The sequence below is a fragment of the Lepidochelys kempii genome, chromosome 7 (assembly GCF_965140265.1).
Source record: "Lepidochelys kempii isolate rLepKem1 chromosome 7, rLepKem1.hap2, whole genome shotgun sequence".
NCBI lineage: Eukaryota > Metazoa > Chordata > Testudines > Cheloniidae > Lepidochelys > Lepidochelys kempii.
In genome coordinates this window covers 24,839,028-24,851,252 of record NC_133262.1, presented here as the reverse complement: position 1 = coordinate 24,851,252, position 12,225 = coordinate 24,839,028, and the positions used below count along the sequence as shown (strand labels likewise).

At 44.3% G+C, this 12,225-nt stretch overlaps 1 protein-coding gene across 5 annotated transcripts in view; it reads left to right on the top strand.

Annotated features, from left to right (window-relative positions):
- Nucleotides 1–12,225, top strand: part of FLNB (filamin B) — a 113,038-nt gene that overhangs the window by 32,597 nt on the left and 68,216 nt on the right. For all 5 annotated transcript variants that reach the window (XM_073351444.1, XM_073351443.1, XM_073351441.1 and 2 more), the window contains exon 2: nucleotides 11,688–11,936. In XM_073351444.1, the coding sequence (XP_073207545.1) occupies nucleotides 11,688–11,936 (249 nt within the window). The remainder of the gene's footprint in view (nucleotides 1–11,687; nucleotides 11,937–12,225) is intronic.

Below are 12,225 nucleotides of genomic sequence, written 5' to 3'. Positions count from 1 at the left end.
AAGCCGCCTTTGGGTCAAGACCCCCACAGTTACAATACAATGAAATTTCAGATTTAAAGATCTGAAATCATGACAACTTACAATTTTTCAAATCCTAGGACTGAAATTGAGCAAAAATTGACTGAATTTGGTAGGACACTACTTACATAGGGTGGTGCCACTAGGTAACCTACCACTACTTATATTGAAGCTGACTTGCAAGTCCTAGTCTATATGTAACTGAGGTACAGACTAAACAATTATAGTTCAGGAGCAAAGGTTGCTAATAGAAATCCTAAACTGCATGACTTATACTTGCTTAAATTCCACTCCTTGCTTGTGTTGGATGTTCTCCCTATCTGTGACTCCTACCACATTGGGCTATTGATCAGTTTGTGTATTAGACCAGAGGTTCTCAACCAGGGGTACATGTACCCCTGGGGGTTCAGAGGTCTTCTGGGGGTACATCAACTCATAAAACTAAAATATATAACAGGTTAAATAAAAAGTACTATTGGAAGTCAATATGGTCTAAATTTATACAGGCAAAATGAGAATAAGCAGTTTTTCAGTAATCGTGTGGTGTGGCACTTCTGTATTTTTCTGATTTTGTAAGCAAGTAATTTGTCAGGTGGAACTCAGAGTATACAAGACAAATCAGACTCCTGAAAGGGGTTCAGTAGTCTGGAAAGATGGAGAACCACTGTATTAGACTGAGGTCCCCAAGGGGCCACAGGTACCTGACTAGTTGCATACAAATGCCACTGAAGTCCATTGGATATGCAACTGACAGGATGAGTAGGACCAGAAAAATTCTTGTAAATGCAAAATGGCAAATTCTAATTATAGTTAGAACCTAGTCTGCTGCTAGGGGCTTGTCTACATGGTCCTGCAGTTCAGGCTACAGGAATGTGACTCTGCAATCACAGACTAAAAGGTACCTAATCAGGATTAAGTAGTCCACTAGGTAACTTCTAGTTCATGCTCATAAGGTCTAAATATAGCAGTTGCAGTGCAGCATGTGGATCACAGTTCTTGGCTCCTTGTTGGGACATCCTGCATTCAGCTCTGGCAACTTACCTCCTTAACTGGCTAAGAGAAGGGCTGGCAGTAGAGCACTGTTGCTCTGAGTGCCACATTGACCAAGAGCTCTTAGGTCACTAATCCACTCCAATAAAATGCCCCTCCTGGAAGAATCAGTCATGTGGCGCAGTATCTGCTTACCTACAAAGCTGATGCTTCCTGAGTAAGTGTTCACAATGGGTACAATTCTTGAGGGGATGGTATAGTGACAGATTGTGTTTTCCTGCAATATCCACAAGGAACCTTATTGCATTAAAGTAACAGCCGTGTTAGTCTGTATTCGCAAAAAGAAGAGTACTTTAGAGACAAACCAATTTGCTTGAGCATAAGCTTTAGTGAGCTGTAGCTTATGCTCAAATTGGTTAGTCTCCAAGGTGCCACAAGTACTCCTTTTCTTTTTGTATTTAAAAATGCAAATGTTTGTACTGTGGGATTGTATGTAGTCAGATCCCCGCAGTGTTAATCTAAATCTAGTGAAGTGTCATGGATTTAAAAGGACTATTTGAACCAATATGCTAGACAAGAAGGAACTTCTGGGACAAACTAAGTTGTGGGTTTCTCAAACTCTAGAGGGAGGTATATGCAAATATGTCTTTGTAGCTGTAAATCTGTCTGATCACCTGTTACATGTAGACAAGATCGGAGGCCAAAACAGTATAAAGTAGCAACTTGTTGATGCATGTGCTTGTTTTGAGCTAACAGCTATTGTGACCACAGGAAAAAACCATTTGGGAAAGGACTGATCTGCCAGAGCCCTTGTTTCAGTTTGAAGTGATCCCTGGTAAACTGATTAGCATTGGAGGTTCTTTTTGTGGTCATCTTAGCTGTAGTTTCAGTTTAATGGGCTTGCTGAGAGTGCACTGTGGTGACTAAAACTGTGGGCAATTACAATGCTTTCTCTCCAGAGGACTATAAACGAAGTAGGCTGGCTAGGGAACAAAACTTGTGGGGAACTGAAGATAGGCAGGGAACTCTGCAGCCTGGAAATAATACCTTGATCAGGAGCAGGGGAAAGATGCTGGCTTCTCTCCAGCAGAAATGGCTGCTTTGGAGCTAGGAGCCTAGACATAGTGCCCTTGCTGGACTATTGGAGAGCAGATAAACATGCGGTTGTCCTGAACTGTGAAAAGTAGATTTCTGAGCTGTGATTTGATAAATGAGTATCTCTAGGCACACCAGTGACACTTAGAGCTGCTAACTTGTGCAGTGATTTAAATGTATGAGGGCACATGCTGACTTTAAAAATGAACAATATACAACTCCTGAGTTTCAATTATATGGAAAGTCACATTCAAGCTGCCTGGGCTAATAGGGCCAAAACAATCTTCAGTCACTTATCTCCTGACAAAACTTCTCTCAGCTTGCAAACATAAGGACAAATGTGTTAGCTGTTGACCTGGGACTGTGGAGCTTGCAAGTTGTCATGCAAGAGATGAATATACAGGGGTGGGGAAACAGCTAATAGGATACAAACATCTTCCAAGCTAGGGTGGACAGACATCAGGCTTACTGCTAGAGTGCTGCTCCTCTAGGGGCTTCTCTCTGTGGTCAGGTTTGTAGAATGAACACCACTCATTCCCTTCTGGCTTCTGTAGCTTTTATTCAAAGCAATCTTGTTTATCCTTTCCTGTGGCTTCCCTGCAACATTCCCTTCAGGATCTTGCTGTATCTATGTTGCTCCTATTTCAAGAGCCAAAAGTAAAGCTGACAATTCCTCCTGCTTTTACTTCAGGGCCCTTGCTGCCCATGGTAACTTACTCATTTCCAGCTGATAGTTATTTGAATAAGGATGCTGAAAGCTTGAAAAGTACTTTTAACTAGGCTTCCATGTCTTGTACTTGGCCAGCTGGCCAAGTATGGTGAACTTCCAATGTGTCTGTCGCTAACGATGGATAAGACAGTCTGGGTCTCCAGCATTGAAACATAAAGGAAACATAAAGCCTCATTAGGCATATTCATAATTACAAACAAGCAGTTTAATCCTTTCCAAAACTTGTCTTCTGTGGTGCTGCTTGAACTTTTGTGCAGAACTAAAAGTGAGCCACTTGTGTTGGCATATCCCAGAATAAGCTGTCAACAGGTTGAACTCAAAGCATCATGTTGATTGCTAATAGAAATGCAAGTTAAAGCATTACAGTACAATTGCATGCCCAACTTGAAATAATATCTAAAGCAGGGGTGGGCGAACTTTCACTTGAGGGCCACATCTGGGAATATAAATTGTATGGCAGGCCATGAATGCACCCAAAACTGGGGTTGGGGTGCAGGAGGGGTCAAGGGCTCTGGTTGGGGTGCAGGCTCTGGGGTAGGGATGGGGATGAGTTTGGGGTGTAGGAAGGTGCTCCAAGCCCAAACTGAGGGGCTCAGAGGGAAAGAGGGGCTTTGGAGGAGAAGGGGGGGATAAGGGCTGGGGCAGAGGGTTAGGGTGTGGGGAGAGGCAATGGGATGCAGGCTCTGGGCAGAGTTTACCTCAAGCAGCTCCCAGAAGCAGCATGTCCCTTCTCTGGCTCATATGCAGAGGCACAGCCAGGTGGTTCTGCATGCTGCCTGTCTGCAGGCACCACCCCAGCAGCTCCCATTGGCTGCAGTTCCTGGACAATGGGAGCTGTGGGGGCAGCACTTGGGGCAGGTGCAGTGTACAGAGCAGACCCCCCCACAGCTGCCCCTACATGTAGGAACCAGAGGGGGACCATGCAGTTACTTCTGGTAGCTGTGTGGAGCACCGCCCTGCCAATCCTGCTCCCTGGCCGTAGTACCAGATTGGGGCAAGCCCTAAACCCTGCTCCCCAGCGGGAGCTCAATGGCTGGCAGGCCAGATGCAGGCTGTAGTTTGCCCACCCCAATCTCAAGCAACAGCTGTATACAAATCTAAACTGACTCTAAGATCTAGAAAGACTTAACTTGGAAGGCTTCATCAACACAATTCTGCATATCCCCAAATATCAGACCACATGTCCTGGATAGTAGGTAAGGCAAAAGGAACATGCCTATTCTTCCTAGATGGGAACTCTAATTGTGTCAAGCTCTGGTGCTTGCTTGGCTCTAGCTGTGGTAACAGACTTCAGCATTTCCTCCCAAGCAAGAGGTTATATAGCTAACAAGCATTTTGTCATCTCAGTTTTTGGGACACTTTGGCCTGGGAATAGCCTTAGGGGGTCTGGACACTCAAGTTTTGCTATTTGGATTAATTATGGAGTGATACATAATCAGCATCTGGTCATTATGCAGTGATTACAAGAAGATACTAGTTCATCTTGCTGGTATTTGTATTGCAAGCAATTGAGACTGGAGAACTGGTCAAGGCAGCAAAATAGACCGCTAAACTGTAATGTTAAAAAAACAGTAGTATAGTAAGTTTTAAAACTTGTTCCGGACACTTTCACTAGAGCTGGATGGAGAGTTTAAAAACTAATTTGCATGTTTTCTGGAACTTTTGATCAGTTCTATTAAACTTTTTTCCTCATTCACCAACAAGACTGAGCTAATCAGTGTAGCAATATGGCTTAATGTAAGCTGGATAAGTCTGTATATTTAAAGACCAATCAACCATGTTGAAACCAAAATGGAGATTGCAGAGATTGGTGAATTTTCTTAAAGGGATAGAAACTAGCACAAGAGGCTGTTTATGGAACAAAACCTCTCACTGATGCCCTGTCAAGCTTTAACAGCCTTGTTTTCCTATTTTATTTCTCACCACTTCCTGTAAAAGACCCACAAATGGGGCCAACTTTCAAATGCACAAGTAAAATTGGAAATTGTAATCTCCAAAGTTACCTTGGTGCAACAGCTAAGGCTACAATCCTTCCATGGAGGTTGCAGGAGTCGCAGAACCCATGACTTCAGGCCCCCTGTCGCCCCCAAGCTGCATAGTTGCTGGGGGCAGTATGGGGACCCTGTAGCTGAGCTCCGTATTGTCCCAAATTTTCAGTAAAAGTCAAACAGGTCATGGGCTTCTGAGGTTTTTTCTTGCTAGTGACCAGTCTGACTTTTCCTAAAAATATTCATGACACAAATTTTAGCCTTAACCGTACTTTAAAAGTAGATGTGACTGTCAAATTGACAGTTCCTAGTATTTGTACCAAATATACCCGCACCTGATAATTTGATGCAGTTTTAATGCTGGTCATAGTATCTGAATGTCCTGTGGCTTTGCTTGGGTTAGGGGACTCTCTAATAGACAGCTTTTGGCTATGACCAAATAAGTTACCACTGGCTAGTAGTGGTCAAGTGAGCAAATTGAGTTGATAGAGGATATCTTTTTAATCTAGTCCAAATTGCAAAGAGGGAGATTGGTCCTGTTCATATCAGACTTTCTTCCAGATCAGTGTCTATTGAATTCTCCTCAGTTGTCTTGTCTGTCTATATATCAGTCAGTTTGCCCCAAAATAAGACTTCAGAAACTGCGTTCTTTTAAATTGCCTTTTGTTTTTGTCAGGGACTGTTGCTGAGCCCCACCCAAGGAAATGGTGGGGATCAAGCACTACAGGAAGATGATTCAGGCCACTAAACTCTATTGCTGCTCGCTGCAGTCAATTATCAGTCTTAAACTCTCTGTAGATTTGCAGTTGTGCCATAACTGCAAAATAGATATTTTTAGTGATGTGCTTCAACTTGGGGAAGCCACACCTTGTCATAGCTGAGCAGTATTTCACATACAGCAACTTGGTTAGTGTGAATTGATCTGACTGGTTCACCTGCCTGGTAATGCTGGATGGGTATTTCTGACTCAAACTTATATCATTGCTATTTTAAAAAAAAATTAAACTAGTCCTAACTAGAACATAAGTCATTGCTTTGCCTGTTCACTGAATCAAGGGTAACACTAAAATGCCAATGGCCAGTACGAATTCTGAAACCAAAACACTGAGAAACTTCTGGCTTAGGGCATGGCTACACTGGAAACTTCAAAGCGCTGTTGCAGGAGCACTCCCGCAGCAGCGCTTTGAAGTGCGAGTGTGGTCACACACAAGTGCTGGGGGAGAGCTCTCCCAGTGCTCCTCATAATCCACCTCCACAAGGGGATTAGCTCAGAGTGCTCGGAGCCACATTCCCAGCACTCAGCCTGTGTACACTAGTACTTTAAAGCATGCTGACTTGCTGTGCTCAGGGGGGTGACTTTTCACACCCCTGAGCCAGCAAGTTAGAGCACTATAAGTGTAGCAGAGTCCTGAGTGATAACTGGGAACCCAGCTATAACATAATTCACACCATGAAATGGTAGGATCTTGGTCTGATACATGAATGCTCGCTCGCTCAAAAAGCAGCAGTGCAAAATACAAAATGAAGCATGATAGAATAGATTACAAAATAGGAAGCAAATAGTTATATTGTGAAGATAATCTGCCATTTCCTAAACTCAGTACATTCTAGCTTCCAGGCTTCGATATAAGCTTCCTAGTCAGTGTTTCCTTGAAGCCATAAGTAAGACTCTTTTGATCATACAAATCCTACTTCAGGGCAGGGGTGCTCTGATAGGCTACAAGTTCTCCCTCTCATGAATATTCCCTACTTAAGTGAAACTAGGGTAAAGAACCTGGCTGAATACATGATCAGTATAAAGGACTGGCTGTTTAATTGGTGCTAGAATACAAAACAACTTGCATTGTGTGAGCTTTCTCTTGAAACTCCCACAAGTGCCAACAGCCTGCAGTCTGGTTTTATTAACAGTACTTCACGCCAAAGCAGACATATCTTCTACATGTATTTAAACAGTCTCAGCTAGGTATTTCTGAATCTGGCTTCCAAGAACAGTCTGACCAAACTAGCCTCCTAGAATGAGTGATAGACAAATCAGGATATTATTCAGTTCTGTACAGAACATACTGTTGTCAAAATGTGTATTTACATTAACTTGCAGCTAACATTCTTGTATTGTAATTGCATACAGTGAGCTATAATCTTAAACTTGGCTGTCGTGTTTAACTTTATTTTGGTAATAGGCTAAAAGGAGCCAAAATGAAAGCTCTTGACACTGGTGTCAGGTTACTACTGCAGTGTAGCAATGTGTGTAAGGGGACTGTTGCCCCCTTACTAACATTCAGTGGGTGTTTTGGTTGGCTAGCTCCCAGTACTAAAAGGGGAGGATCTATTGGAAACCAAGACCCTGAGACTGATGGTCCCCAGGAGCAATAGGGAGAGGCCAATGCTCCAGGTCGGCCTGAATGACAGGGCAGGCAGGCTAATTAGGGGGTCAGGAGGCCAGGGAGGTCCTGTCCTGTCTGTGTGAGCTGGATTTGCCTGGGTCAGACAGTGGGGCCAGGCTAAGGAGAAAGCAGGGGCCTGAGCTGAGCTGGGGAGCAGAGCTGTGCCAGATGCAGAGGGGCCAGAAAAGCAGCCCAGAGAGAGCAGACCTATCCTGGGAGTAGAGCTGCAGCAACCAGAGCCAGAGGGGCCAGAAAGACAGTCCACAAAGCAGGTCTGTGCTGGGAGCAGAGTCACAGAAGCAGCCTGCAGAGCAGACCTGTCCTGGGAGCAGAGCTGCAGCAACCAGAGCCAGAGGAGCCAAAGAAGCAGCCCAGGGAGCTGGAGGCAGAGCAGCAGCAGTGCAGAGACAGTGGTGGAGCTGGAGCTGGGTGCAGTGAGCAGCTGGGAAGAACGAGGGGGACCCTGGGCAGCAGGCCCAGCACAGGGAGACGTCTCAGCCAAGGGGCTCTGCAGGCCAGGCTTGGATCATAACCCCAACAGGGCAGGGGCGACACTGGGAAGAAGGTTCTACCACTTAGAGCCTGAGAGCATGTGGCCACCACCAGAGCAAGTGTCCAACCTGCAGCAAAGCCAGGACCTGACCTGCAGCAAAGAAGGAGGCCTGGGACTTACAAGGAACAGACTGAACTGCCCAGACACTCCAGAGACTGTTTGTGATGTTTCCTTTAACCTTTCCCATTTTCCCTTATTCTTTTTAGAATTAATTGTTGATTAAATAACTTGTATGTAATGGTCAGAAGTGCCCAGTGCAGAGAGTACCCCAGAGTGGGGACACCCTAGCCCCTGTCCTAGGTGACCACAGCAGGGTTGGGGGTCAAGCCCCCAGGAATCCTGGGCCCAGCCTTGCTGGGGTTACGAGGACTCTTCCAGACAGAGTGGAAGGGGAGCCCTCAAGGGCAGGGAGGCCACTGGGTAAAGGAAGTGGGAGCGAGGACTCGGATCCTTTTGCTAACCTATTTCACCAGGGTAGTGCAGAAGCCAGGAAAGTTCCCCACAATAGCAGGACTGTTCCCCCTGTTTACATGTGCGTAGCAGTAACTGGGCATCATAAGGTGGGACTTTGAGGACTTTCAGTCCTAAATGTCCTGGTCTCCGAGCCAGCACTCACTTTAGAGGGCAGAACCACATGGGTTATGTTTCTTTGAGCTGTCAACCTGTTGGCTAAGAGTTGCTCTAAGACCGTTGTGTACAAAGCTGCCAGTAGTAGCAAAATGACTGTCAAGCAGGCTTTCCAAGATAGCTAAAGAGTCTCCAAGACCCTTACCTTCTCTCTTCTAGGCTTCTATATTTTACTTGAGACCAAGATAAATGAGAACCAGAAATGTCTGCAGTATAAGTCTTAGTAGACTTGAAGCATCTGGGTATGTTAAAAGGATAGTTGCCAAATATACACTGTTGTATTATAGGGATCCCTCATGCATGTCTGAGCTTCAGCAAAAAGAAATTAGAATACTTGTTGGCAAAACCATCTGCATAGCAGTTGTGGACAGTTACCAAGTCATCTTCTGGTGACTCTTTTTAAAACCAAAGCATATTGCAAGGGTTGTCAACGTATTGAAATCTAAGATGTCAGTAATAGCCTTATTTCTCAGTGGTAGTTTGGCCTAACAGGAATGTGCTTGAAGAGGGTCATCTTAATGCACTGGTGATGGTCACAAATTAAGTTTGTAATCTGATACAGGTATTTCAACTTCTGTGACTGAATGGAGTAATGGTTGAGAGCTGGGCAAAACTTTTGGCAGTTTTTCTTTACTCTGAACTATTCATTCACAAAATAGCTTTGATCAAAATGTTAAAACCCTTCATTTTGGTATTTGGGTTTTTGGCAAAAACCAAGGACTAGATCAGTGGTTCTAAACTAGAGTACATGTACCCCGGGTAGATACACAGAGGTCTTCAGGGGGTAGGTGTATCAAGTTAGCTAGATACATAGCCTGGTTTTACAACAGGCTATATAAGAAGCACTAGCAAAGTCAATACAAACTATAAAATCATACAATGTACTTGTTTATAGTGCAATTTGTACTATACACTGAAATAGAAATATTTATATTCCAATCAATTTGTTATGGTAAAAATGAGAAAGTAAGCAATTTCTCAGTGTGCTTTGACACTTTCTATTTTAAACTTGCTTATAGAAATCAGCCTTAAGTGAGGTGCAACTTGGGGTATGCAAGACAAATTTAGACTCTTGAAAGCCATAGAGTAGCCTGGAAAGGCTGAGAACCATTGGACTAATTAACAAAACAGCAGTGGCCTCCATCTTCCTTTGCCCTCCTTTAACCCAGTGGATAGGTAACTAACCTAAGCTGTGGGGACCCAGGTTCAGTTCCCCTTCAGCAGGTTGTGGAGAAGAGATTTGAATTCACCTCTTGTACATTGCAGGAGAGTACCCTTGCCGCTGGCCTTTGGAACATTCTGGTATGGTGTTTATCTCTCCTGTCAAAGCTGTTCCACTTAAGATCAATATTTAACAGTTATTGGGGCAGGGAATTGAACTGATGGTCTGCTAACCACCATTGCTTGTTCTGGATCATAACAGATAGCCATTGGGCCAGGGAAAGAGTGTGGGTCCTGATTTGCCAAAAAGTTTGGTTCAACCAGAAATAGTCTCCCCTTCCCAGGATTCCCAATAAACAAAAATCCATTATTAGACCAGCTGTAGTCTTACTCTCTGGGCCACCACATGAGGCCAACTCATTTGGCAAAAAGTCATTCACAGTATCACATGTCAGGATTTTAACATGCTGGCCTAAGACCTAGAGGAAAGGGGAGGATGAACTGTTTTAAAGAACTTTAAAACATCTTATCAAGAAGTGGCCTCTGTTACCCAGCACTCCATTTTCTCTACCAGTTTTAGTTAAGGCTAGCTTTGAGCATTTAACATCTGCAGAACTGGGTTCAAATTCTTAAATCAGTTGATGTTGGTGACAAAGTGTGACTTAGGTTCAAGACCACGAGACTGGGGTTTGGACAACCTGCCTCCTATTTCTGGTTCTGACAGTCTTCCTGTATTATCTTGCAGTCACTTAAACTGTTACTGGTGAGACAGAACTTCATGCTGTGGGGATCAACCCCATGTTGGGAATACTTGCCCACTACAGCTGTGGGAGTCCCTAACTTGTATAGAATTGGTCCTTGCAGGGAGTAGCTGCCCCTTCCCTACTTCTGATAAAGACAGAGCTCCAAGCCTTGTGTTCAGCAACCTGGTAACTTTGCCAGACTGACCTGATTGCTCTAAGGAGCTGTTGGCCATTTGGCATCAGATGCCAGCTCTGCCATAGGCTCCTGTAGAAGTATTTCATGGCTGGGCCATGCAGAGTACAGAGGATCCACTGAGACTCTGCTTTGCTTGTTTCCTGGATTTAAAATTGGTCCTACATGTAATTAGTAATCCACTTCCCACACTCTTCAGTTTCACTATTCTACTTGGTCAAGTGGCATATCCAACCATCAGGCATGCAGTGTCTGAGCTTGGGAGGGGGTGGGGAGTGGGCAGGCATGGTTTCATACTGCATATCAAACTGTTGCTTTGGTGTGCACTGGAATGTCCTACATTTGCTTCTCCTATACTTGCCTTATGAAACCTGGTTTTGGGTGTGCACTGTCTCAAAAGACAAATGTCTCTAAACATGGCTTCCACACCAATTCTCCTCTAAACTGAACCTAAATGAGTCTTTAAACTGAGTTGCAGAGCTTGGGCTCTAGCATGAGCCCAGGCATCTATGTTGATATTTTATAGCCTCATGGCCTGAACCCTCATGAGCCTAAGTTGGGCAACACAGCCCCACCAAGGGTGTCTTACTGCAGTACAGACCCACCCTAAGGCTTTCAAATGCTGTCTTAGAAACAGGGAGTGTCTCTCCTATTGGAACTCTAGTCAACAGACTTGTCCTGCAATGTAAAATTCCCTGCAGAACAAGTGGCATTCTAAAATGGCAGGGCCCCAAATCAGCAGCTCCTTAAACAGCTGTAAAAGGGGACCTTAAACAACTTCGGGACAGCACACCTTAAATTAAGGAAAAGGAATACTCTGAAGCAATAAATATTGTGTGAGACTTGCTGCCCAAAGAGAATTGAGGCCAAGAGCTTAGCCTGAGTCAAAAGGTTATCCACTCTCAGGGATCATGAAACAACATGTGTGTTCTAGATAATGTGCTCCAGGTCATAAACACTTTTACTTATGGGGCTTGAATGTTCACCACCCCTCTGAGCAGACTATTCCAAAACTGCCTTCAGGAGTGCAGCTTGCTTCTCTGAACCAGTAGGTACTGGGCAGAGGATCAGATGGGTACACTGGACCACTGGAATCAGTCTGGTAATTCCTGTGCTTAATTTAAATGTGTGTGTGTGTGTGTGTGTGTGGTGAGCTCTTTCATTTACCAATTTTAAGGCTTAACCAGATTTATCTTGTCTTGCAGATAGCAAAGCAATTGTTGATGGGAACTTAAAACTGATCCTTGGCCTAGTATGGACCCTTATCCTCCATTATTCCATCTCAATGCCAGTATGGGAGGATGAAGGAGATGACGATGCCAAGAAACAGACCCCTAAGCAGAGACTGCTGGGTTGGATTCAGAACAAAATTCCTTACTTGCCAATCACAAATTTCAATCAAAACTGGCAGGATGGCAAAGCACTGGGTGCCCTGGTTGATAGCTGTGCTCCAGGTAAGCATTCTCTTTGTAGATCAGTGTCTTTCCTCCCTCTTTTTTTGTTCCTTGTGGCAGTGTTGAGCTAATGGTCTAAATTTAGCAATAAGATTAGACATCTAATGCCCCTCTAGATGAGACTACAGGTTTTTTTATAAAACAGCCTACAAAACAGTTGTGGAAGCAAGCTTTAAATGACTTGGCTAAAGGTCCAGCCCTCGCTGGAAATATCAGCATAAAGATGAAAGTCTAGTTTGGTTTACTACAGCCCCCACTACAGTTGTCTGTCCTAACCTACTGGATCAAC